This window comes from Aptenodytes patagonicus, chromosome 14 (genome assembly GCF_965638725.1).
Source record: "Aptenodytes patagonicus chromosome 14, bAptPat1.pri.cur, whole genome shotgun sequence".
In the NCBI taxonomy this organism is placed as follows: Eukaryota; Metazoa; Chordata; class Aves; order Sphenisciformes; family Spheniscidae; genus Aptenodytes; species Aptenodytes patagonicus.
The window spans coordinates 10,246,819-10,274,525 of NC_134962.1; the positions used below are offsets into that span (position 1 = coordinate 10,246,819).

Sequence of the window (27,707 nt, forward strand, 5' to 3'; positions counted from 1 at the left end):
AGAATGCAGAACAACATGATCAGGATGACAAGGTTCAAAGCTAACAATTGAGTAACATGAGCAAGGATGCACCTGCTCTTAAAACACAAACTTCACCAAACGTTCATTTTAAATCATCAGACTATTTCAGTAGAGCCATATTCCCACAGGACTTTTAAGCAGCTTTGCTAAAGACAATGGAGTTTTTTGGTATCTCACTTGTACTGCAATGGAGGCAAAGGCTTATTTGACAGCCGCATTTAGTGGCAACACTTACTCAAGTGAGGGAAAAAAAAGAAATTGAAATTACACCTGCAAGTTCTTGTACAAATCTTTATGACAAATTTTACTCTGTATTGTCAGAGACAGATTAATGCATAGCCCCTATGCTGTAGTTGCAAGGTGAAGATGCTAGTGATGGTCAAATGATGAAATTCATTGTCCATGTCACCTCTTCATTTTTCACTGTGAGCATGTTTTCTTGGAATCAAAATGTCTGCACTTGCAAGAAGCTTTAAACAATTGATTGCACAAGTGTAAAGCAATTTATTCATTTTAACACTGAAAATACTAGGCTCATCTAGATCCCTGCATTGTTCTGAATCAGTCCTGATCACTGACGAGTTTAACAAAATTGTCTCACTTGTCTCTTAAGGACAATATGAAATTCCAGTCACCTGTTCAGAAAACGGGTTTCACAGGATTGTGCTTTCAGATATTGCTCCTTCTGGATATGGTAGCCAGTTGCCTCATCGTTGTTTGTTTCTGTTCTCCCTTTCGTTTCCCTCAGGGTTATGCACAGTTTGCCTGCCTTGCTGTTTAGTCAGAAATCTCTTGCTATTTCTGAGCATTTGAGGAAGTATCTGCCTTAGACATTAATTTTGAGAAGGGGCATGAACAAACTATCACTGCCTCGTCCCTAGTATTTGCCACGTGTTACTTATGCTACATAGAACATGGTAAACACTAATTTTCCCTAATGAAGTTAAGGCTACAAGTCAAGGTTCAACAAGGGCCATTTGAAAAGCATTTGAGAGAAATCCCAGTTGCTTCAGTCTGTTTCATGTGAGGAAAAACTCACAATTAGCAGATTCTTTCCTTAAAGTATGCTTTGTGCTTTTGTGGTTCAGAGGTGCAGCAAAGATGCTCAAAGCAACAAGGTTTCCTTGCAATAGTAGATTGTAAGGATAGTGAACTGAAGAAACACCTTCATGAAAAAGGGGCCATTAAAAAGTACTTTTTACTGAAATGAACTTTTATACCGCAATTGCATTCTAGACGTGTAATGTGTTTGTCTTAGTATTTATTGGAAGGAACTTACCCAACGTGACATGGTGCAGAAAGGAAGCATTTCACTCTGCTCATTCTAATTTGTCATAGATTTTCTTGAATCCTGCAAGGCATTTGTACTGTAAGACAAACTATAAACCATGTTTATGCATGACAGGAGGAGCATCAGACATGGCCTGCTGAGTTTGGAAGAGGCAGACCTCTAGGGCAACAAGTCACAGTGCACAAATAAATGTTATGTTGATGCAGCAGCAGAATTTTAAACAAAAACAAATCCTCTGTGGGCTGTTTTCCTAATGATTAGCGCACACGCATGGAAGATGAGACCTTCACAGACCTTTATCAGGAGAATGAAAATTTATCAGTCCATTTTCACATTTTTTCCCTACGTTGTGCCATGACCTGTTTTTGTTCTGGACCCATGGGCTCTACCAGTCCTTCTCCCCTCTTCTGTTGTGCAAGCAGTAGTCCACCATGCAGCTTGAGTTGCTCAGAGACCTGGCCCGGTGTCAGCACAGCAGAACACTACAAACAGCAAGAAAGCAAATGCAGCATCTGTGGGGATAAAAAGGAAAGATGTCATGTTATCTGTCATCTTTTTATCTCTTTTTGTGAAATTTTTAACCTTACATCAGTCCTGACCAGTGTACAACAAGCAGATAGAAGGAAACAGAGTTTACTTTTGTTGTCTCGTCATCTTCTCTAGCTCTTCAACAATGTCTTACTGATCTGATGTGTGATTGCTGTTTCAGTATAGTCTATCGTAAGCTGCTGTCCTTCCCCGAATCCCTGATAGTTTGTAAGTGTAGGAAACCAACAGCACGCCACAGTAGAGAGTTCTGCTTTTGATTGCAGCGAGAGGTGATCGTGATCATCCTGCTGTGTCCTAGGAATGATTTTCAGAGTCCCCAAGTCCTAGGAATGTTTTTCAAGAGCTCTCAAGAAAGCTGACCCCTATGCTTCCGCATATCCCTGGAGGATAGTGAGTTCATTTTTGCAGAGATCAAAAGTGTTCCAGATGAAGAGGGTATACCGAGGGGTCCCTGGAAGTTCCTCATGGAAAATATCAAGGACTAGACCCCTTGAATTCATATATGAGTTGTGTAGAGTGTGAAGAGGTTGGAGCAGCCAGAGAGCGCGTTTGCCTCAGTAATTTTTTAGGTGGCCAGAAAACCCTTTACCTCTTCAACTACTTCCTCTTTAATAACAATTTGTTTTGGAATATAAATAAGATGTGGGCATGGCAAGTTTCCTAATATTCACCACCACCACCCTCTCTCTTTTTTCATCACATTTGTCATGTCCTGGCCCAAATACCTGTCTGATTTTCCAGATATATCAATTGGTCTAATAGAAGATCGTACCACTCCCTCTAGCTATGTTTCCCAAAGAGAGTTGCATACTACTTGTGTAATGGGTGTTAGAGTCTGTGTCACGAGGTGAATAGAGGGATGGTGTTGGTACAGATGAGCTTAGAGCCTAGTAAAACTGGTAGCACAAAAAAATCACTTGAGAAGTTTGGAAAACACCGGCCTAAATGTCTGAACAACATCTGTGGGAAAAGGGCTGCTTTTTCCAAGCTAGAAGTGGTTTGGAAGGAAAGCTGTGTTGTCATGTGAACAGGGCATGCAACATTAGCTCTATGAGCTGCTGTTTAATAGCTTGTGTTTATCATGCTTTTTAATTTGAATGACTGTGTTGCAAAAGATTCTGTTTGCACATGAGAAGTTATTGAAAACTGGGGAACAAATAATTCTGCATCCACTAAGTTTTTATTTTTGGGGGGATTGCATTTTGGAAAGTAGACTAAATTTCTAAGACCAAAATCTCTTGTTACTGTCTTATTATTACTGGAGAGACTGCTGTTCATGCACATCAAGGCAAATCAGAAGCTGTAGGAGATTTGACAAACTATTGATAAAGTTGACTGCCTCTTTCCCTCTTACATCTTTCTTCCTTTCTACTCTCTCCCTGCTTCTATGCCTTTCTCATTTTTTTTAGTTTGATTTTTCTCTCTCCTTTCTCCCTTTCTCATGCTCACATTAAATGATCTTTTCAGACAAGCATCACAGAAAAGCTGTTTTTTAGATTAACACAGACTGCTTTTTTATTGACTAGTCTGTAACAGCTAATGTGATTTGCACTTCTGTTTACCAACTTTCTATTATTAGACCCACCATATGACTAATATGCAGGTAACTATTAGTCACCAGTGGAGCTGCTAATTGTGTAGATTAATTAATCATTCCAATTGGATTTGTTGTCTCCAAACAGAGATGTGATTAAAGTAAGGAAAAGTCTCTGCCCGGCTTATCTTTTGAGAATGAGTGAGTTTAATATGATGTGCTACCTCATATAAATCAGATGCCTGATTATTAATGCTCAGATATCGCTCACAACATTGAAGTAGGAGGGCAACAGCTATTCCTGTCAATCCTCCTGCCATTAGTCATCATGCTGAACACTTCATCTCAGACAGTTCCCTGACTGTTGCCAAGGTGCTGGGCAGTACATTAACATTGCAGCAGTTCCTGGCCAGATTATTGGCAAGGTGGAGTGGCTGGTTTTTATAAAATGCCTCTTCTGCTGCTGGCACACATATCCTGTTCCTTTAACGCAGGAATCTGTTCTTCAGGCTTCTTAGCCCACACAACCTGCTCCAAGCTCTCTATGTCTAGCTGGAATCTAGCCAGGATCTCCTTCCTGTTTAGCAATACAAGAGGAGCAACGTGGTTATAGTCTTTGAAATTTGTTCAAAAGCAGGTTGAGAATCCAGGGCCAAAAACAAATGAAGGGTCTGTATGCCTCATTAATTAATCTCTTTTGTTATTGGTGCCTGTCCTGTAAAGTGTGAATGGCTGACAAGTGACAGAGAGCCATGGCTAAGCAGAAACAGAGATGTGCTCGTTTTAGTGCTGGAGTCAGACAGAGCGACATGTTCACTGTCTTCCAACCAAAATACCAGAGGCAAAGGCATTCTATAAGCTTTAAGTTTGGTTCAGTGACATTGCTTCTTATCAGGTTGTAAGCTGCTGCCAATCCCAACAGGCAAAAGGCAAAAAGAAAAAGCTGAGTGTGCATCAGCTGACATGGGCATTGCTCGGGAATAGTTCAACTTTTAAAAGCCTTTTATTATCAAGCTGTAACAAAGCTGCTTTGTACCATAAATACAAAGAAATGACCCACTTCCCCTCTCTGTCTCAGGTGGGTAAAAAAGTTCCTTTCTTCCTTGTTCACAGCACTCCCCAGGGCTCGCTCTTTTGTGTGGGAGGCAAGTTAGAAACCACTAACAAGGACAGAGAGGAAAGCCCTCTACCGTTCCGTGCATGGGTCATGTAGTTTATCACAGCAGATTCTGTCCTCACTGGCTTCCCTTCAGTCTCACTTGCGGGTATTTGCATCTCTCTTTGCTGATGCCTGTGGAAAGTAAAAATCCCTACTCTCAGTTCAGAAGTGCCCTTTAGCCGATAGTTGCTACAACAGTGGAGACTTGAGGTAGAAATCCCATGCAGTGTGCTTTGATAAACCCTTCCCACTGGATCAAGTATGTTGCGGATATGCTCAGTGCAAATGCAAGTAGGTCCTGACTTCCAGTAGCCAGAATTATGCTTTGAAGGCTGATACTCGGATCCCTGTCCATTTGTATCTGGCCTGGAGCTTTTTATTGATTTGCCTGTTAAAGCCAAAGTTGTGCAGAGCTGAGGGAAGGGGAAACCTGGCCTAAGTGTCAAGTTCCAACATTGTTCTGTCTGTTTTTAACCAAATGAAATACAGCGAACAGGATAATGTGTCCCAGGCACTGTCTAGTGATTTCCATTTCTCTTCCCCCAGTATTGAGTCTGTTGAACCTGTCCATAACCCTAGCTCATAGCTCTGACATGCCTTAGCTCCAGCAGCATGAGTGTCCTTTTGTCGTTCTTTGCAGTCCTTTTTGCTGACATACATCTTGATGTGCATCAGGCATGCTCCCTCCCAAAGTCAAAACAGCTGCATCTTAGAGAGAGGGAAAACCTTCAAAGAAAAAACAGTCAGACCCTCACTGTGGTCTATTGGTAGTAACAGATAATTAAGTCTAAAAGTTTCAACAGAGGGAAGACATTTATGGCCAGGCAAAACCCAACAGCGTTGTAGGATATGTCTTTTGTGTTACCCTGAATGCAACCCTGAGTCTAAGAACTGTGGTGGTGATTTGGTAAATGTTTACATTCTTTCAGTCTTAAAGGTAATCAGCCACACTGTGTTGATGGGAACCTAGAGGATATAAAAGAGTGAAATCAAACTGTATCAAGCCATTTGAACATAATCTTTCTTATCTCTGCAGGCATTTCTTCACCGGATCCGCCAGAATGCTGTGGACAAAGCTGAGAAGTACATAACAGAGGAGAATGTTAAGGTATTTCTTCTATCTGCCTCATTTTCTTGGTAGGGAAAATGATGTGTAATGAAAGGCTAGATTCAGGGATATGAATATCAAATATCCTCATGTCATATTGATGCTTATTATTAAACTGGTTCCCTAAGGAAGAGGCTCATGTTGACAATTTATCTGTGAGTCTGTTTGCTCATTCGTATAGCTGTCATATTCCAGCAATTTTTCATCCCACCAGCTAATTTCAGTAAAATTTTACAACAGTGTAGTGTTGTCAGAGATACTAACTTTTGGCAAGGTTTGTGAAATGGTGGGTAGAGGACAGAGAGGCCCTCTCAGTGTCTTTGAGAGGAAAGGCAGGGAATGCACAGCCCTTATCTATTTTGCTTGACAGTATTCAGTTAGCCAATTTGCATCTGCTGTCTTTTACAAATCTGAAATTGATAGAGCTTATGAGAAGGAAGCAGGAATATTCCTTTGTGTTCTACTGGGAAGGAATTTGGGTTCTTGTGGGAGGACTAAGTAACGGGAGACCCTTGCATAAGGAGGTTCCTGAATGAGTTTTGCACTGGAAAGAGACGTGGGACATAGAACACAGCTGTGAGGCACTAGCTTCTCTAGTGCCTATGGTCACAGGAGGCCTTGTTGGTTATTTTCATAAACACAAGCAACACTTTCTTGTAGTAATTTGGCTTAAACCCTCCTTGTACACATATGCATGTGAAACCTCTGTACACATATGCAAATAAACCCGGATGATCAGTGGGACAGGGAGCAGTTTGTTTGCCATTGGAGGCTTACTTATTGGGCTTGCTTTTGATCCTGTAGCTCCTAAATCAGCAGAAACTTTGCCCTTTACACTTGTGGGAGCAGGGCACAGCAATAGTAGGTATATCACACCAGCCAGTGCTACTGCAGCTGGCACGTGTTTCCCTAAGGCTGGTTCCTCCATTTCACATACTAGCATCACCTGAGTGTATAGAGATCCTAGCAGGGCTCTAGCCCCCATTTTTGCTATTCATTCTACAGGCTAGCAATACTGTAGTATCAACTGACTGGCATTAGCAAGACAGCTTGGCAGCTTTGTGGAGCTAAGCCTCTCGCTGTCTTCAAATTTGGAAGTCCCTGCTCCTCAGAAACTCACCATCTAGAGTCTGAAGTAAGTTTGGGGGTGGCTGAAGAAAAAGTAGACAAGTGATTAGTGACAATAGATCTCGTGTGCAGAGAAGTGTGCAAAAAGCAAGCTCTGCACGGGAAATAAACCTACACAACCATTTGCCAATTTGATGAACAGCTGCAGATGTTGATGAAAGTTATTATTCTATCATTATTCATATATCATCAAAATGAATATTAATTATGACTGCCACATAATCAGATGCAGTGCCCACAAAGCCTGTGCAGAAGAATCCGTATTTTCTCTGCTGATTTAAATGTACTTGTATTTGAAGTTTCATCACATTCCTCAGGGGAAGTACAACTTCATTTTTGTGTCATTCTTGAAGTGCCTGGGGGGTCTTTTTGAGGCCACTGTGAGACCTCATTTATTCTTATTATTACAATACCCAGCTTTCAATAACAGAGCTTCTCCTCAGTAATAAAGGGCCTATGCCTACTGCTGGTGAAATAGAATCACAAAGGCACAGTTTCCCTGATCAGAGTCAATATTATCTCCCCCTCCCGTCCCCCTTCCGCCCCTACCCCAAATAATTTCATTGTCTTTCCTGCAGTTGAAAGATATTTGTTCTTTCTTTCCCTCTCCTTTCTGCCTCCTTGCTGCTTAGAGGCAGGGCAAGCAAGGTGGTGGTAGGACTTCTGATAACTCTGCCTGCTAATATTATGTATCTTGAGTCACCAGAGAGCTGTGAGGTGGCTGGCAGCAACAAGGATGGTAGCAGAGACTGTATAAATGGTTTGGCAGCTTATGTAAGGAAAAGCCTGTCTTTTCCTCTCTTTCTTCATGCAGCAGAAACGTCTAGAGGAAAATACAGGGTATTCTGGCAGTCACTCACCTCTGAGCAAAAGGAAAGAAAGTGCTTTTTAGGATAATTTGGGTTATTGCTCCCAGTATTATTTTTGCAGGTTTCTCCTACTGCTGGTGCTAAGCACTGGAGATTTCAGTAATCTTTGGCCACTGTATCCCCTTCCAGAAAGGCCACATTGAGTGTCCTGTGCCAGGCCCAGATTTTACAAGTACTCCAGTGACTAACAGCGGCAGCAACATCATAAAAAAACATTTTTAGTTTATTCGCTGCCTCATGTGGGAATAACTCTATTGATATATTAGTATTATGCTACATTCACAGCAGGGCACTAATGTTGTTTTACTGATACAGTAGATTGAAGGCAGTACAATTTGAGGGTGTACACGAGCTGCCAGACATAGATCCTCGTATAAGGCTTATAAATGGTAACTGCGTATTGGATATAGAAGCACATGCAGTCAAGGTCTCTCTGCTGCCTTGATTTTCAAGTGACTCATCTGCGAATACTACTGCAAGCAGAGCTCTACTGACCACCATGGAATTCATTAGATTACACAGATATTCCTTGGATCAAAAAATACCCTCTGAAGACTGCTCCTGAAGGACAAAATCATCCCTGACAGATGTTTTCCTCTTCCTTGTTAATCCCCTTTTGGCACAGCTTCTGGCAAAGCCATGCAGACAGAGGCTACTGTGTCATCACATCAGTTTCAGCCATGTGACAGAACCGTCGTACGCTCCGCTTGAATTAGCGCAGGAAGTTTTCTGGAAGCAATCAAATGGTCCTAGCTCCCTGTCCTTTATTTTGGTTCAGAGCCCATCAGTGCAAATTCAGTGTGTTGGAATCTTTTTATTTATTCAGAGCCAGAAGGGAGCTATGAGGCACAAGTATGCATTAATGATGGTGCATACTACCGTATCTCAGTATTCCTGAAGTGAGAGGGGAGCAAAGACAAGGAAGATGCAACAGACTCTGCTCTGCACATACAGCCAGCTTGCAAGAGGAGTTTGAGAGAAATGCTCTGCCCATCCTTGAATAACAGAAGGTATAGAGTTGAACCTGGGTACATGCAGAGAGGAAGGCTCCTTGAATTCCTGATCTTGTCTGCCCCTGCAAAACCAGAAAGAAACTGGTTTTAAACCATGAATTGAGGTTTCATTCCTGTCTCTAATGATTAGACTTAATTTACAGGTTATTGTTTTTCTGAATTACTGCCACATCACCAGCCACCAGGCTGAATCAGTGTCACATCTGGTGAATAAATTCCACTGCATGAAGTTTAAAAGCTTAGTGTTACGGTAAGGTGCTTTGGGAAGTATTGTAAGATGTTAGTCTCGGTCACTTCACATACCGACTGCCAGGAAGATGAAGGCTGGCTCTGTCAGGCAGCATGCTTTGGGGTTCAGAGGAGCATCACCCACTCACTGTGCAAGACCTGGGAGGCTGCTTCCAACATGAAAGCTGGTTTGACTACACTACAGATCGTCTCTTTGCAAGTGGCATAGTTAAAGCAAAGTGACAGAAAACGTTGTCTGCAATATGTATGTCACTGCAGACTCCACTATTTACTCTGCCCATTCAGGCTTTCCTCCAGGGGCTGTCAATACTAATGGCTGTGTCACCAGGCATCAGGACTTCTCCCTCCCCCTGTGTAGGTAGCATTCCATCTCGTATATGTGTACTCACACTTTCTTCTCACATTTTGTATGAAAAAGATTAAGACTTAAAAAGCTGTGGTGGGTTGACCCTGGCTGGACGCCAGGTGCCCACCAAAGCTGCTCTATCACTCCCCTCCTCAGCTGGACAAGGGAGAGAAAATGTAACGAAAGGCTCGTGGATCAAGATAAGGATGGGGAGATCCCTCAGCAGTTACAGTCACGGGCAAAACAGACTCAACTTGGGGAAATTAGTTTAATTTATTACCAATCAAATCAGAGTATGGTAATGAGAAATAAAACCAAATCTTAAAACACCTTCCCCCCGCCCCTCCCTTCTTCCCGGGCTCAACTTCACTCCCAACTTTCTCTATCTCCTCCCCCACCAGTGGCACAGGGGGACGGGGAATGGGGGTTGTGGTCAGTTCATCACACATTGTCGCTGCTGCTCCTTCCTCCCCAGGGGAAGGACCCCTCACACTCTTCCCCTGCTCCAGCGTGGGGTCCCTCCCACAGGAGACAGTCCTCCACGAACTTCTCCAACCTGAGTCCTTCCTCTGTGGGCTGCAGTTCTTCACGAACTGCTCCAGCGTGGGTCCCTTCCACGGGGTGCAGTCCTTCAGGAACAGAGTGCTCAAGCGTGGGTCCCCCACGGGGTCACAAGTCCTGCCAGCAAACCCGCTCCAGTGTGGGCTCCTCTCTCTCCACGGCTCCACAGGTCCTGCCAGGAGGCTGCTCCAGCGCGGGCTTCCCACGGGGTCGCAGCCTCCTTCGGGCATCCACCTGCTCTGGCGTGGGGTCCTCCACGTGGGCTGCAGGTGGATATCTGCTCCACTGTGGACCTCCATGGGCTGCAGGGGGCTGGCCTGCCTCACCACGGTCTTCGCCACGGGCTGCTGGGGAATCTCTGCTCCGGTGCCTGGAGCACCTCCTCCCACCACACTGACCTTGGAGTCTGCAGAGTTGTTTCTCTCACGTAATCTCACTCCTCTCTTCAGCTGCAGTTGCACAGGTTTTTTTTCCCCTTTCTTAAATATGTTACCCCAGAGGCGCTACCACCGTCGCTGATGGGCTCGGCCTTGGCCAGCTGTGGGTCCGTCTTAGACATGGGGGAAGCTTCTAGCAGCTTCTCACAGAAGCCACCCCTGTAGCCCCCCTGCTACCAAAACCTTGCCACGCAATCCCAATACAAATGCTTATGTGTTTATAGCAGCTTTCACCCTGGCAGTTTATTCCCCTTAGCACATGTATATTCAAATCACTAGGGATCATTTAGCTGTGAGATTGCACAATTACCTTTTAGTACATGTCTAAACTAGGGGCCTTTATCCTATTACATACACCTTTTAGAACCACTGAGATCAGTGAAAGGGAACTCTAAAATGCTGCTCTTGTGGTTTCCAAGTGTTTTACACTGTTCTGTACTCCTGTCAGTGAAATGCTAGATCCCACGTGGCAGAGATTTGGTCTCTTATTTACAGGTACATCTTTGTGTGAGATAGCTTCAAGTCCGTTTCTTCCAGAAAGTGATTTCTAATGCATGGGAAGGAAAGGCAAATGACTTCCTGCTTCTATCTCCTGCAAAGTGTGTTTGGTCCTTGTGATTCCATTCACCTGGTTGGTCCCATAGAAAATCTTCTCTAGACTTGAAAGAGGTTGCTCATATTCATCATGCTCAGATATCTGGAAAGATAACCTTCATTTACAGCAGGTACTTCAGTAGCAATAAAGATTTCCATAGGGGGCCAGGAAAGGGGCAAATACAGTGTAATTCATTCTGTACAAGTCCCTGTCAGTGCTTTAGATCCTATCACAGCAAGTCTAGAGCCACAATATTTTGGTGCTACTACTTTAACAAAACACTCTCAGATCTATTAACAGCTAGCAATGTTTTTCTCTTTATATTTCAGATCTTATTTTCTAACATCGAAGACATTCTTGGTGTTCACAAGGAGTTCCTGGCTGCCCTGGAATTTTGTTTACAACCAGAACCTCAGTCTCAGCATGAACTGGGAAATGTTTTCTTAAAATTTGTAAGTACAATGACTTAATGCTATCTGAAAATGCAGTTTCCTGTCATAAGCTCCCATGCCCCTTAACTAGCCCTAATCTCTAAGGCTTGTGGCAATACTATGACAATGTGTGTCTTGTATGAAAGTTGTAGGTAGGGTGGGAAAAAAACTTGTGAATGAGGTTAGAACAATGGAAACCACATCAAACTCAGCTAAACAACGAGGTATTTTTGGAAACTCTTCCTTTTCCCCTTGAATGTTTTTTTTTCTCACCCAGCTGATCACATTTTACTGCTCAGAATTTGTCTGCTTTGGTTCCAAATGTTTCAAAAAAGCAGCACAATTTCAAGTAAATGAATAATTTTTGTGTGTATTTTAAAATTTTTAAAAATTGAAACCCTCAAAGATCAAAATTAAAAACAAAGAACAATACATCATTTACAGTAGTTAGTGTCTGTGCATACATTTATCCTTCAGTAAATGAAAGGTAGTGTGAGATGGCTTATCTTGCTGAAATGCAGCACAAGTTACAACATGCAGCCTTTTACCATGGAATAAATGAGTACCTGCATTCTGTAGCTCGAAAGTAAATAAAATTTGGCTTTTGGACTCATAATGCTAGCTCAAGAATGCCAGAGATACAAAATGCGAAGTAGTCATATGATAGAAATTCACTCTGCCAGTTCCAGGTTGTTTAGAACGTTTTGACAAGTTACATTTGTGTCATCTGACTTTATGCCTGATAGCTGTATTACTTGATGTCCTACTACATCCATAATATGATCATGTGTGCCAACCTGATCCAGTCAGATTGGTACTGCTAGGTGATCCAGGAAAGCACAGACCCATACTAAGGATCGTGCAATTGCAGCTTATGATCCTACCATTGCTTCTCTCATTGTAATTTGTTTCTTGTACTGTGAAATTCTTCCTGTGGTAGATTTTTGTTTTGTTTTGTTTTTTTAACTTGGTCCGATTTTCAATCATGTATGTGTGCCGTCTTCTGACTAATATGTATATAGAGCATGCTGTATATGCAAGATCAGTTATTATATACACCTAGTTACAAGCTGGACTCATTTAAATGCAAAGTTACCTAATTTACATGTATAATAATTTGAAGTTGCACATTTTTTTTCACTTGGAGCAGCACTCCCGAGATGTTTGAAAATTAGAAAGCATGTATATAATAGCCATTTCTTCAAATTCTTATTAACTGCATTAAGCCACAGGCCAACTTCCTATCAAAATATATTCTATTACGCTTTCATAATCAAAATCCATGCTTTCACAGTTCATCAGGTTTGAGCGGACAGCAATTATACAGCCATTCATTATTCATAGAGGTTTATGAACTACCCCCCCCCCCTTGTTTAAGTTTTAAGTTTTATTTATGCTGTGACAATTATTAAAATAGTGTCGGAAAGTGTTATATTGAGACCATGCCCAAAAATTGTATCAGATGTGAGGACTGACTGTCAGCTGCTGAAAAACATACTGGTGAACTTAGTTAAAGCCTTGAATACCACTAGAATCATTGCCTACCAAAAAGATGTGCTGTACTAATATATTATTCATTAGCGAGGGTATCAAAATTAGAGGGCTTTTGAGTGATGCTGTCAAATTGTTCACTGTGTTTCAGAGTGGCACTGAATAACCAGGAATGTTAACATCCTGTCATTTGACTGAATTCAAGCCTGGTGTATGTAGTCATTGGTAGTGTTTTCTTGTATATGAACATATAATTTTGTAACTTTATTACTGTTAAATTTAATAATTATGTAATGTTCCATATTTATCAAACATGCAACAATACAGGAATTATGAAACTGTAATGCATAGGGATGAGTGCTGGTGAGAATTTGTCTTCTGATAGAGGCAGTTTGACTGAGATCAGCTTACATTGTTGTCTGTGGAGTGCATTGCAAATAACGTGTACATCAACCGTTTCATGATCCCCTACGGAAGAAGCAGCTTATGCGGAAGGAAGTAAAACATATATTTGATTCAGAATACATAGAAAAAGCTGGTCTCATCCATAAGTACCTTAAGGAAATTTAGGAATACCATTAGGAGCATTGTGGTACCTTAAGTCTGAGTAAGGAACAGTCAACAGAAGATTATCAAGAGAGGAGGAAATAATCTGTCCTTGCATGCAGATTGTGCCTAGGTTTTAGAAGACAAGCTTCACTGTGGGTATTTGGGAGTGAGGGAGGTGTGGGATTTGTGCCCTGTCACAGTAAAGGCTTCCATAGTGAGTCTCCAGCAAGTGACAGGGAGATGCCAGTGGCAACTGTGGTTCAGAGCTAGTATTCGGTTCCTTTCTGCTCAGGCTTCCAAAGCTCCATTTCCCTAATTGGGGCTGTTCTGATGAAGCAGAGGCATTCATAAAACCCTTGTGCCTCAGAAACAGTACTCCTGAAGGTGTTTCCATGGTGCTGAAACCAGGTGGGTTTTTTTTAAATGGTGTACAGTATTTTGCCACCACAAGAAGCCCTTGCAGCACACTTGAGGTTTCCTGGAGAAAAATCCAGCCGTTCTTTTCCAGTGATGCACTCCTGCAACATGGCTGAGGAGCTTTTTTCAGAGTGCACATTGTTAGCCAGTTTACCCAGGGAAAACATGGGTAACATATTTGTTTGGCCTTTCATTTTGGGTAAGGTTCTCTTGTTGTTGCAATGTGCTTAGAAGAAGTGCTAGGAAGAACACCCTTAGTGCTGCTTTCTCATTATCATCAAATCACGGTGTATCCTCAGGGGAGTTTGCAGTGAGGAAGTGATATAAGGCCTGTGAATCTTGAATGTATCAGTGTATCTTCTATCATGATCACCTGGCAAGGTCATTCTTAGTCCTGATTATGAACCCAGTCCTTGTCAGCAGCCAGATATTATCACAGGTGCTTTTCTTCAAAAACTCAATGTTAAAAACGATCATAAATTTGGTGAATAACTTCAGAATTCTTGAAGCGCTGTTTTTTCCAGACACTGCATTTCTTAGTGGTGCATGTTTTCTGTAAGTTTCCTTGTATCATATATCCTTGATAGAGATCCCCAGATTCCCCATGTGGAGTTCCACCAGACTGCAGTGTTTGGGTCCTGTTCGTGAGATCTGTGTATCCTAAATATCTTCTAATCTATGTAGGCCTGACTCTTTTCCTGGTTTACCTTGGCCTAGAAGAGCCTCACTCAACAACAGTCCACCGATTTTCAGAAACAGGACACCGCTTTTAGTTGTTATCAGCATCTAGGATCAGAGTTGATTCATTTGTAATAAAGCTAGGGTATTCTCCCCTGGATGTCCAGCTCAGAAGGATTCAGATCTTGAGTAACACCTGAAGCAAGCAAGAAGATTTTGCAAGGGTTCCAAAAGAGCAATTATTGCACATTAACTTTTCGAAGTATTTTAACAGATGAGGAAATGCACTTGCTCTGATATTCAGGTGTGAAAAATTATTTTACTTCAGAAGACAGATATTGTTTGCCCTACTGTACTCCATTTGATCAGATGATCATGAGAAGTTCATTGTCTGATGCTAGGTGCTAGCATTCCTTCTGGAGTTGTAGTTCGGTATGACCATAGCAGACAGTAAAGAACAAGCTTAAACATTAATTCAAAATCAAATCTGCAGCCTTAAACAAAATGGCACATAGAACAAGTCTTTAACATCAAAGAGAGCATATACACTGAACTTGGAATAATTGCACCTCATCAGCATAGGCTCTTTTTTGCAGGTCATGAATGCGTATGACTGTGTGCAGAGCAGAAGGGCAGTGAATTGACAGATGCTTCATTTCTGATATTGCCATATTGCTAGAGGTTTGGTGATATAATAGCTAGAAACTTGTTCGAGGGAAAGGTGTTTTCTTCTCATTTTTAGGAGCAATGTTGCATGAGTGATCAGTTTTACTGTCGAAGTCATCAGGGATCTTGTTTTCTTGAGAATTGTATCTTCTGTTTTGTTTAGGTTTTTCATGTTGACAAAATTGGTTTCAGCCTGCTTTGAAACAAGAAAATGCCATGCCTTGTTAAAAATATGTCCAAATAAAATTGTTACAATTTTCCAAATGTCATATTTGCTTTTTCTAGTCAAAACTATTTTCATATTTGCACTAATTTGTGGGCAGTTCTAATGGACCCAAAATAACATATTTGGAGAATAAACTGTTGGTTAAGGATTTATTTTAACCAAAGTAAGAACAGTATAGACTTATTTCTGTCACCAAAATCAGAAGGTCTAGCTGTGTATCCAGCAGATTTGCTGAGCAAGAAGGTGGCATTTTTATGTGGTCACACCTCTGACCATAATTGCACTTTAATATAGAGTAACTGCAGGTTCAGAATTCCTGGGCTAACATCTGTAATTATGTAACTGATAATTTCCTCACCAGGAGATGGGAGAGTCCAGTACTGAATGTCACCCAGAGAGGAAATTAAACACTTCAGACACTGAGTAATTTAAAACATAGTTCTCATATTTGTGGGTCTCATGCATGAAGGACAGCTGGAAAAGACTTGATGAAAGCACTCTGGTGTGTGTATAATTACTGTACTGACTTGAGCTTTAGCAAAGAAATTTTGTCATGATCTAAATATAACCTCCCAAAACTCCAGACACTCAAAGCTGCAGTCAGAAACCTGAGCAATGACATTTTGTGTGCATTGATGTAACGGATGCTGTTGTGTTAATGGTTACTATTTTTAGTTTCAAGCATGCTGCTTGTGTGCATCCAGGGAGTTGAGAAGAAGTGACAGGAGGAAATGTCGGAGAAACTCATATATCTGTCTTCTCATTCTGTAACTCTCCAGTTTTTATGGTTGAAAACAATCCCATGCCTCTCAGTTGCCTCTTTTCTATTGTGCTATGGACCCAGCCCTGCCTTTTCCTCCATCTGGTGGTCAGAAGCCTTTGTTTCTTTTCAGCTTCCCAGTATTAAACTCCAGTACTAATATGAACAGCTGTAGATGAAGGATAAAAGTCTTGAACATCTGCATTCCAGCTCTCTGCACCATACTCTTTGTGGCTGTTGTTTTATTTGCTTTGTACCGTTGTTGTTGTGTTTGGACATACATCTATTTATTCTCAATGCTTCCTTTGGAAGTACAAGGAGGGAAAAAAAATTTCATCAGATTAGTGATAAACCAAACCCCCAAAGCATTTTACAGTCTCTGAGCATGTACATCTAGCCATTGAGCATCTGACCAGAATGTCAAATTCTCCTAAACTAATATTAACACAATTTCTTTTCCATGTGACAATAGTGAAGGGAACGCCCAGTTAGTGCAGCTATATTCCCATGGATTCATGTTACTTAACTCCCCTCAGTTGGCAGTAGTTTTTTGTTTGGATCGCTATGAACTGTCTTAAAAGTACCTAGATGCTGCAGATATCTTCAGCTAACACAAGAAGCTCTACATCTCTGAAGAGTGCTAGGAGTCCAATCAAAACTCAAAAAAAATTAACTTCCTAGTTCTGGGGAGATGAAAAGGTTCAGATAGAATGTTTTCAGGCCAGGTTTCTAAATAGAAAATTAATGATGTGAATGCCACAACAAACTCTGGAGGGCATTGTCTACATGGCATGGTGCCCTGAGATGCCAGCTTTGGAAGGCCTCGCATATTACCCCTGGCAGAGTGCCACGCTAATGCATCTGAATTACTTTTGATATGCAAAGTAGCTTGTCTGAGTGCCTCTGCATGGCACTGCATTGTGGCATAGAAGCCGACCTGAACCAGGAAAGAAAGTACTATTGTGAGAAGCACCCAAAAAATGATGGGTCTTTTTGGCTTCTGAATCATTTAACCTGGCTAAAGCCTAATACCGGCTAAAGCCTTGACCCCCCTTTTTATTCCAGTGAATGCAATACTGGAATCTTGTAACGTAGCTGCTGAAAGTTCAACCCTTCCCAACAGCCTTGCAAGGATCAACTCGCTCCTTGCCTGATCTGCTCAGGCATGGAAATAGTTGTTACTGCTTCTTTTGTGAATCATTTCAGTGTTTCCAGATATCTGATGTTTGCAGTGGGTTCAGCATCTCTGATCATTTTAGTTAGAAGAAGTTGCACTGTGTTTGATTCTGGCGATCAGTAAAGCAGAACTTGTTGCTGCCAGCTGACCCTTGTTTCTTAACAGGGGATTTCATTCCACTGCATGTGCTGGTGGGTGTGACATGTTCCAGTGTAAGTACCTCAATCTAGCTGTGAAGCTACCTTTCCCTTCCTTTAATTTCTGTAATATGTTGGTTATTTCACATGTATTTGATGAAATTTTTCTATTTAGGGAAACTGTTATGGACAGCTGACCCACTGTTTAGTGTTGCATCAAAATAGTGAAGTCTGCTGCTTGTTTCAGAACACAAAGTGAACCAGCCAACTTAGTGGGGGTTCCCTCTCAGCCCTGAAAGGCAGGGGCTTTCCAGCTGGTTGCTTTGTGTTATAGTTCCCCTCCAGATCTCTGAGCTTCTTCCAGGCCTTGGTTCTTCCCAGGCACCTCTGTTTCTTCCTCCTGCAGGAGTGGTCAGCACAGCTCAGAAATGTCAGCCCACTTGCTCCTGGCTACTCTGCTGCAATATCCTGACACATGTGCAAGTATCCCTGAGATAGCAAAATCCATTCTTTCAGTAAAGAGTATATTATTTCAGTGATGCGTTCAGAGGAAAAGTGCGGGAAGTCTCTTTGCTCAGAAAGCTGATGTTAACTTGCAACAGAGTAAGTTAGGAACTAGTGGAACACCTCTATACATTATTCACATTAGAAGAGTATCACATGCTTCATGTAAACTGCAACCCTAATGCCACTCTGAGTGCACACCCCTTTGTAAAGAATTTGGTATCAGACTGTGACAAAATAGTCATTCCAGTTTTGTCTGAGTCAATAAGTTACTATGTTTTTCCTTGCAGAAAGACAAATTCTTTGTGTACGAGGAGTATTGTAGCAACCACGAGAAAGCACTCAGACTGCTGATGGAATTGAACAAGATCCCAACAGTGAGAACATTCCTCCTGGTAAGCACCTTCTCTAGCACTCTTGACTTAATGATCTGGCTTTGCACTGTACTCATAATAACCCTTTGGTATCCCAGGAACGCCAGGCATTTTGCAGATATTACCCATTCCAGGTATGCAGCACTCAGGGTGGATAGGTATTGAAATCACTGATGAGTTCAGGCACAGAACTAAGCACAGCTCAGGTATGAGTGATTTCAGTGGAAACAGGGAAGTTTTTTTGTGGTTTTTAAAAAGAAGCAACAGAAAATTCGAGCAAAGATTGTGAAAGGAGTAATGCAATAAGTCAGCAGCAGGGCTGTGACTAGTTCCCAGTGGGTCTGATTCCCTGCTCAGTTCTCTGACCAATTCACCATCTGCAGACCCACCAGAAAAATGTGGCCTGCTTCTGACACCCTTTTCCCCATGAGCCCAGTTGTGGGCAAGAAATGTAGTCTGGATGAATTCTTTTGACTGCGTCATTGCCGCTTGTATCAAAAATGACCCAACTCTCCATACAACCCATGATGTATTAGTATCTATGTTGGGAGGAACTGTGGCATACAGCTTTCAAATGCCTCTATAGAGGCTGAGCTGGGAGGAAAAACAACCAGTAGACAGTGCCTTCTGCCCAACATTCCTTATTTTTCTTTCTTTTCTGGATGTTTCTCCTCCTAGCCTTCACCCCAATTATGCTTAATTTTTGGGTGTCTTGTTTTCCTGGCCATGGATGCATGGCATTTGGAATGGGGTTGGCATGTAGGTGAGGGACTAATTCCTTAGCTTTTTTTCTTAGTAAATGCTATGACGTAAAAGAAAGGGTGTCTTTTTGCAAAGGACCTGCTCTTCTTTCTGCTCTTCTTTCTGCTCTTCTTTCTGCTCTTCTTTCTGCTCTTCTTTCTGCTCTTCTTTCTGCTCTTCTTTCTGCTCTTCTTTCTGCTCTTCTTTCTGCTCTTCTTTCTGCTCTTCTTTCTGCTCTTCTTTCTGCTCTTCTTTCTCCTTTCTGCCAAAGGTCTGCTCTTTCCCAATATAGTACAGCAAAAGAAAACTTCTGCATAAATGTCTGTCACAAGCAGGGCCAGAGCATTCTTTTAGCCACAAAATATAGGCCTCGGAGGGAGCGGCAAGGACAAGCACTCATGCTATTGGGTAGTCAGAATCTCTTTCTCATGTCTGAGTTTTAATGAACCTTGTTAAACCATTAGTTTGAGTCACCAAATGACCCTTTCCCTGTTCGTGAGTTCCTCTGGGTGCTTCCGTTGAGGAAAACTAATGAGAAAGAGGAGAGACAAAAGTGCATGTAAACACCATCCTTCCCAACATTCAGAGCGTTCTACACTTCCACTGGATTGGCAAAAGCCTCCTGTCTGCATTACCGGCAGCAGCTGGCAAACTGATTATGAGGCACATAAAAGATGTCACACTGTCTGCTGTGGCTTGCTGCAGCACCTGAATCCAAGAGACTTTTAAAAAAGCAGTAAATATGGAAGGCTACACTGAAGTGTCTACTTTGCTGTGGCTGCTGTAATTTCTTCCAGGCCTCCCTTCTCTTCTCCACTGCCTCCTAAAGCCAATGCTATAATGCCACCATGCAGAGAAAGCTGCATTAAAATACAAAGCTTTGCTTGTGAGGATAGATTTGGCCCGATTGCCCCCTCGCAGCTGCTGAAATATAGAATGTGGGAATGTGTTTGAAAAATCAGTAAGTGTTAAAGGGCAGTTTTGAGCCCAGAGCTAGAGAGGGCTGAAAGAAGAGACGGGAAGGACTGAATCACTCGAGACTTGGAAAATTGGACAGGGAGCATTGTGAGCTGGTAGCCAACGCTACAGATCTAGAATAGCCTGGGGAAGGGTTATTTTACAGATGATTGTCTGTAAAAATACCAGTTAGGACTAATGAGATTTATATATGATGTCCGTGAACATTCCTTGAAGAGGAAGATTGTTGAACTACAGCCAAAAACCCACTAAATTTCAGAGTGTGTCTAAGTCACAGCACACATTTCACAGGGGAAAATGTTGTCAGTGATGCCCCAAAGCAAGCACGTCTTGGCTGAACTGAATTTAAACTTCAGCTTCTGTTGACAGGACAGGTTTGCAACTGGGGTGATTTTTGGAGCAAAGTTGCCCAGATTTATGGTTGAACATAGGAGCGTAGACTAGTTTATCTGAAGTAGATTTGAAGTCCATCTGAGTCCACAACCTGTCTCTGGCAGCAGCCAATAACAGAATCTTCAGGGAAGTGTATGAAGAGCTTACGGTAGGTCGGTATTTGTTTATCACACAGAGATTACAGATTATTGTGACAAAATAAGGACAGGTCAAGGACTATAGATTTTTTTTTTTTTTTTTTTTCCCCGATGCCATGCCCAATTCTTATACTCCCCTTCCATGTCAATCCTGAGAAATGAATTTCCATAATCTACTGAGAAGTTGAGCATCACTTGTTTTGAGGTAGTGTGCGCAAATTTATCTGTGAAATGATTCTTTTGGAATGCAGGGCCCCTCCAAATTTGTGTGAGTATTGCAAAGGTTGATCAGTTGCTGCTTCTGTTCCTCAACCTAAAGTCTATTTGGACTTGGATTTCTTTGGTGTATTGGTCCAATGCTTGTCCCCTTCCTTACTGTGTTTAAACAACACTGGGAGAGTAGTAATTTTTCTAGGTAGAGAAATGCCCTTCACCTTCTTTCTGTTTGGAAGTCACAGAGCTTCACAAAATTAATGCCGAAACCCAATTTTTTTTTTTTTAATGAGCATCAGAATTAATGAAACCTGATTTCCTTAAATTTCATTGCCTCTTGCACCTACTACCTACAAGGTAGCCTTGCCTGCATGTCACATAGCTTTTTTTTTTTTTCTGGGCAAGCAGCAACATGTGCTGTGAGACTGGTTGAGAGCTACATGTGTGCTAGTTAGCCAGCCAATGCACCCATGCTGTTTGTCCAGCTGTGCTTAGACATAGTGTTTTGCCAGAGAATTGGTGGATGTAATACAGATGACTCATTTATTTCAATTCTACTTCGATTTCCTTCAGGCATAAGGATTGGACTAGAGTACATGATTACTAGTTAGTAAGCTTTATTTTAGCCTTCAAGAGTTTTCTGGACCAACAGTGCAAATTTTGCATACTGAACGAAGACAAATGGTCGTATCAATTGTGGGGTTAGGCTGGATTCTTTTACGTAATGGTGCATCTAGGTTTGCTGATTGTCATCGTATTGTTATGACACTTTTTGAGTCACCAACTGTATAATATTTCTCTGGGAAGATACCTTTCTACACAGCCACTGTTCTCCACAGCAAATTCTCTTTTCCTGATGCACAAAGAACTTTGCAGGCTTGATGGCTGTATTTCAGTGGTGAATGAAGTCCCATTTCCTGTATCTTAGGTGTGGCAAAGTGCTTTCTGACCATAATACATGTTATAAGAATACAAAATCATGTCAAAGAGCATCTGAAAGCTTTGTGTCTGAGGTAACATTTGTTTCCTTTTTTGATTATAGGGTTGCATGCTTTTGGGAGGCAGAAAGACGACAGACATTCCACTAGAGGGTTATCTGCTGACTCCAATTCAGAGAATTTGCAAATATCCACTCCTGCTTAAGGTAAACCAAAGAAAGTATTTCTTCAGATGGTTCTTTTATTCTTGGAGTGTTTCTGCAATTTTTTAGTCCTGACTTCTGTTGTCGCTACTGCCTTCCTGGTTTGCACTTCTAAAAGTTGGATCCTCTCTGAAGAAAATGGCTTTTTATGGGTACAGTCAGAAAGCTGGCTGATGCTGACAGGCTGCTAAATCTTGTAATGGTGTGGGTAGACCAGGCAGGGTAACTTACTGACTAACTAATGCCTTTTGGCTTTAGTTCTCTTTAGATGTTTACTAAGACTTGTGAGTGCTATTTTAGCTGCTTCCTGAAAAGCTGTGTTCAGATAGAATTCTATCAGTGTTTTGAGGGACTGGATGGCTCTGGGGACTAGGAATGGGATACATCTTTCGTCACGAGGTCTCCAGTTTGAGTGTGTTCAGGTCAGTAATGATCAAAATCCTGTATCATCTGACAGCTGTTTGGCAGCTTGTTTGAAAACTGTTTGGTTGTCTCAGATGAGTTCCCAATGGACAGATGTCATTGCAGAAATGACTACTGCAATAGGCACTAATTGGCCCCCTTGCTAGTATTCTTACTGTAGGAGCTAAAGAATAAAAGACCTAAAAAGAGCTAACTTGCCTCTCATCCCTCCAGGTCAGGGCTGGGTCACATGCCTGTTGGGGACAAGGAGAGGGAAAAGGCGTAATCAGTTTCTGGGAGAGCTTGCATCACTGGTGGCCTTGGAGCTGCGCTGTGGCTAACAGCCATCAATCTTCAGTGATGTCAGTCTCTTTCTCAATCAGCGTAACATTACATTTACTAAAAGAAAATTAAATAATAAAAAATGTAAGAAGAAATTGCCTCATATTTTGAAAGAAAGGTCCCTTCCTGGGTTGTGGTAGAAAGTAAGAATTCTGTGACGAGCTGGTGCTCTTGGTCACACACGGCACAGCTGACCACATGAGTCAACTGTATGTCATGTAAAGCTATTGCAGGGCTCTGTCCATACATTCAGCATGAATAAGGGTGTCGTGGTTTAACCCCAGCTGGCAACTAAGCCCCACACAGCCGCTCACTCACTCCCCACGCAGTGGGATGGGGGAGAGAATCAAAAGAGTAAAAGTGAGAAAACTGGTGGGTCGAGATAAAGACAGTTTAATAGGTAAAGCAAAAGCCACGTACGCAAGCAAAGCAAAACAAGGCATTCATTCACTCCTTCCCATGGGCAGGCAGGTGTTCAGCCATGTCCAGGAAAGCAGGGCTCCATCACGCCTAACAGTGACTTGGGAAGACAAACGCCATCACTCCAAACATCCCCCCCCTTGCCCCTTCTTCCCCCAGCTTTATATGCTGAGCATGACGCCATATGGTGTGGAATGTCCCTTTGGTCAGTTGGGGTCAGCTGTCCCAGCTGTGTCCCCTCCCAGCTTCTTGTGCCCCCCCAGCCTGCTCGCTGGTGGGGTGGGGTGAGGAGCAGAAAAGGCCTTGACTGTGTGTAAGCACTGCTCAGCAATAAGAAAAACATCCCTGTGTTATCAGCACTGTTTCCAGCACAAATCCAAAACACAGCCCCATACTAGCTACTGTGAAGAAAATCAACTCTATCCCAGCCAAAACCAGCACATTCTCCACCCCTTATTCCATACCATTTACGTCATGCTCAGGTCCCACACTATCCAATACAACCTCATTAACCACCACCCCGCTTCCCGTCCTTTGGTGTAATAAACAGATAACATTCCCTTAGTCTTTGGACCACCCTTGTAAAACGTCCACAAAATGTCCATTGAGTTCATTTAGTCCATGACTTTGGGCTCCATCTGTGTTGGTGGTCACTCAGGACAGGAGAGGTGGTGTGTTGCATGGAGTTACTGGGCACCTAAGCCAGCTGAGGTCGGGTCACTGCTGCACTTGCACTGCTTCTTGTGAGGCTGTCCTTACAATGTCCTCCATTGGTTCAGGTGGTTCCTGCTATAGTAATTCCCACAACATGCAACTCAAATCCTGGGTTACAACAATTTAAAGGTGTTTCCGTTACAATCTCCACCCCTGCTCCCTTTGGACCAGACCATCAGGTTTAACATTGCCATGAACAACTCCCCTTGCCCCTGCTCCGGCTTGGACTTATCCACAGACTGCAGTCCCTTAGGGGTGTACCTGCGCCAAGTGGAGCCTTACCTATGAGCCACAGTCTTTCCAGGGGTGCTGCAGCATAGACTTATCCACAGCCACAGTCGCTTTGAGGTGCACCTGTTCCAGCGTGGCCTTCTCCACAGGTCACAATGCTTTCAGAGATATACCTGCTCCAGCGTGGCCTTACCCACAGCCGCAGTCCCTTCAGAAGTAAACCTGCTCCAACACAGCCTTAGCCATAGCTGCAGTCCCTCCAGGGGTGTACCTGCTCTGTCGTGGGCTTATCCATGGCCACACGCTTTGAGGTGCTCCAGCATGACATCATGCACAGCCACTGATGCGTCAAGGTGTACCTGCTGCAGCATGGGCTTATCCTTGGGCCACAATCCCTTCAGAGGTATACCTGCTGCGGCACAGATATAACCACGGCCACAGACGCTTGGAGATGTATCTGCTCTGGCATGGGCTTATCCATGGCCACAGATGCTTTGGGGTGTCCTGCTCTCGCGCGGACTCATCCACAGGTCACAGTCCCTTTGACTGGAGTTGACACTGGAGTTCCAGCCTGTCCAGTACAGCAGCACAGAAACAGCAGCGATGCCCTGGCCATCTGCCAGCCCAGGCGCATGGCCATTGCTGTTATCAAAATGTTCCCAGGCACAGCAGAGTGAGATGATAAGCAGTACAGCAGTACAGCAAGCAGCAAAAGCGAAAAGCAGCCGCTAGTGAGCACTAGACTCTAATATACAGCGAGGCAAGCAAGCCCCATGGCAAGCACAGGAGCCTGCCAATTAATAGCTAAACAGCAATAACAGCTATAAATTCAATCTAGTACATTCCAATCAAACCTGTCAATATCCCAAACCCTTCGAGCCCCACGTTTGGCACCAAAAAGGACTGTTGTGGTTTAACGCCAGCCGGCAACTAAGCCCCACACAGCCGCTTGCTCACTCCCCCCCGGTGGGATGGGGGAGAGAATCGGAAGGGTGAAAGTAAGAAAACGCGTGGGTTGAGATAAAGACAGTTTAACAGGTAAAGCAAAAGCCGCACACACAAGCAAAGCAAAACAAGGAATTCATTCACTCCTTCCCATGGGCGAGCAGGCAGGTGTTCAGCCACCTCCAGGAAAGCAGGGCTCCATCACGCCTAACGGTGACTTGGGAAGACAATCGCCATCACTCCGAACGTCCACCCCTTCCTCCTCCTTCCCCCAGCTTTATATGCTGAGCATGACGTCATCTGGTGTGGAATGTCCCTTTGGTCAGTTGGGGTCAGCTGTCCCGGCTGTGTCCCCTCCCAGCTTCTTGTGCCCCCCCAGCCTGCTCGCTGGTGGGGTGGGGTGAGGAGCAGAAAAGGCCTTGACTGTGTGTAAGCACTGCTCAGCAATAAGAAAAACATCCCTGTGTTATCAGCACTGTTTCCAGCACAAATCCAAAACACAGCCCCATACTAGCTACTGTGAAGAAAATTAACTCTGTCCCAGCCAAAACCAGCTCAAAGGTTTTTCACAGGTACAAGCTGGTTAGCTCAATACTGCTCTATTGTCCCATTTAAAATTGTTTGTTTCATGTGATAAATGTTTAAATTATTTCTTTCTATCCAATTGGAGCTTTCAGAGCTGAAGTTTTAAAATATGGCTTTCCTACAGGTGGAATCATTCTGTTGCCTATGCAGCTGTGCACAAACTCATCTTACAGCAGACATTCGTGCACCGTTCCTTATGGACCTAGCTACTGGGATTTATGTGTATACAGCCAGTTTATCAGTCCAGTCAATCTATCCATGACTCCACTTACAGTTTGAACAAACAAAAGCACACGCAATTTAGGCAGATAGCAGGAGAAGCTAGTGTGTGAGACGGCTACAAACGTTTCTTCCACAGTATTAATAATAGTTAAGCCAGGGCAAGGATGCCTAGATCAGGAAAGGATGTAAATGGCTCCAGCTCTGATTTATCTTCGGAGAGGACTGGTTGTGTAGAGATAATTGAAAACCTGATGATGCCTCAGTTTAAGTCCACCGTGAGAATTTGGTGTCTATTCAGTCTGTGGATCTGCATGATAACTGTGAGCAACATTGATGTGCACAGAAAGGGAATTCCTATGGCATCTGATATGGTAAACAGACCAGGGGATGTGGGGATGTTAAAATGTGCATTCCTGACCAAGTATTTTGATAGTGTTTATGTTTTCTTGTTTTCACTCTGTGGTGTGTTGTGTGATTGCTATCTAGCTGTGTGTTCAAGACTGAAAATCAGAGATTGTTTTGCTTCCTTACAGAGATTTCTTTTCTATTTTCCAAGAAACTTCAACCAGAGGAAATAGTGGCTGGGTTCTTACTTTTGAACTGATCTCTATATTTGTGCTGTTACTAAAAGGTGAAGTGTTAATCTCCTGCAGATTTCTTTTCATGGTTACCCTTTGTATGAAGGGAGTCATTAATGGGTACAGAGCCTGAAGACCAGATTCCTTCATCTATTTATTCCATACTGGAAACATCTTAATCCAGCCAGAGCGGTCAATATCTGGTGTATCCTTGCTATGCTTATCTAAAAGTGATCTTTAACCAGTTTTATCCCAGTATTTTCCAAACTTTTTGGATGAAAAGATCACTGTGTTAGCACTCTGTATTTCTCATATTTTGCTCTGTGTCCTTGATAAGCTTGAAGTAGCTCTGAAGTCAGTGTGGTTTCATGTATCGGATCTGACCACTCAATATGTGGACCACCAGTCATCTCTGGAGCACAGTTTGGGGATCCCAGCTCTAAGCCATGTGCATGGCTGTCTTAGGGAACTCCCTACATTTCTTCTGTACCTCAGTACCTCTTCTTTTTAGTATGACTTGGTTGCTGAATCACCCATTGCTAATCAGACTTGCTTAATTTCTAAGCTTTTTGGAAAACATGATTATGAGTGGTAGATTTCTATCAGTTTGGATAATCTGTAGACTCTTTATCTACTGACAGAAGCTTGACTTGCAAATTAAAATCTCTGTTCTGTTTCAAAAGCTCTTCAAAATATTAAAGTGGCAGAACCTGCCAATACTACAAAATTTTCCTGAAATCTCAGGGCTTTTACTCAAATGCCATGACGATGCTGGCTACAGAAACACACCTAAAAGAAATGCACATCTTTGATTACAAAGTAGTAGCGTCATCACATTTTGGTATTCTTCAGCTTAAATTTTCCCATTCCTCTGTACCATCCTAGGGCAGGTCTTTTGGAAAGTATGGGGTTCTGTATCAGGGATTGGAAGAGCTATGAATGGACTGGTTTATCTTGCTTTTCTTTAAGAATTTGTTTTGCAAGGGGGTGGTAAACAAAAGACTAGAACAAAACAAGTATTTCTAAACCATAATTCAAACCTTTTCAAGTTCAATGGCAACTGAAGTAATTGTGCTCTGGGGATCAAATATTGGCCTGTGGAAAATAAACTGGTGGTTTCCACTTTCTCACACGTGCACAGTTGTATATGTCAAAAGGCCTGCTGGCACAAACCTCCCTTCTTTGAAAGCCAAAACCAAGACCAGCAAGGCTAAGACTGAAACAGTGTTTCTTGCCTTCAAGTCACAGTGGGGTAGAATAAAGATAAATTTGTTCTCTGATGTCAACACTGTGCCTGCCTTCTGGGATGAGGACTCCGGTGTTTGGCTCTGGTGTGGTTCACCCAGACCTATGCGTACTTGTCGAGCAAATAGCCATGAAGGGAGCGAAGGGGGA

General features: G+C 42.7%; 1 protein-coding gene across 2 annotated transcripts in view; it reads left to right on the forward strand.

The window, feature by feature from the left end:
• Positions 1-27,707, forward strand: part of PREX1 (phosphatidylinositol-3,4,5-trisphosphate dependent Rac exchange factor 1) — a 176,825-nt gene that overhangs the window by 63,277 nt on the left and 85,841 nt on the right. For both annotated transcript variants that reach the window (XM_076351609.1, XM_076351610.1), the window contains exons 2-5: positions 5,591-5,662; positions 11,190-11,312; positions 18,187-18,291; positions 21,775-21,876. In XM_076351609.1, the coding sequence (XP_076207724.1) occupies positions 5,591-5,662; positions 11,190-11,312; positions 18,187-18,291; positions 21,775-21,876 (402 nt within the window). The remainder of the gene's footprint in view (positions 1-5,590; positions 5,663-11,189; positions 11,313-18,186; positions 18,292-21,774; positions 21,877-27,707) is intronic.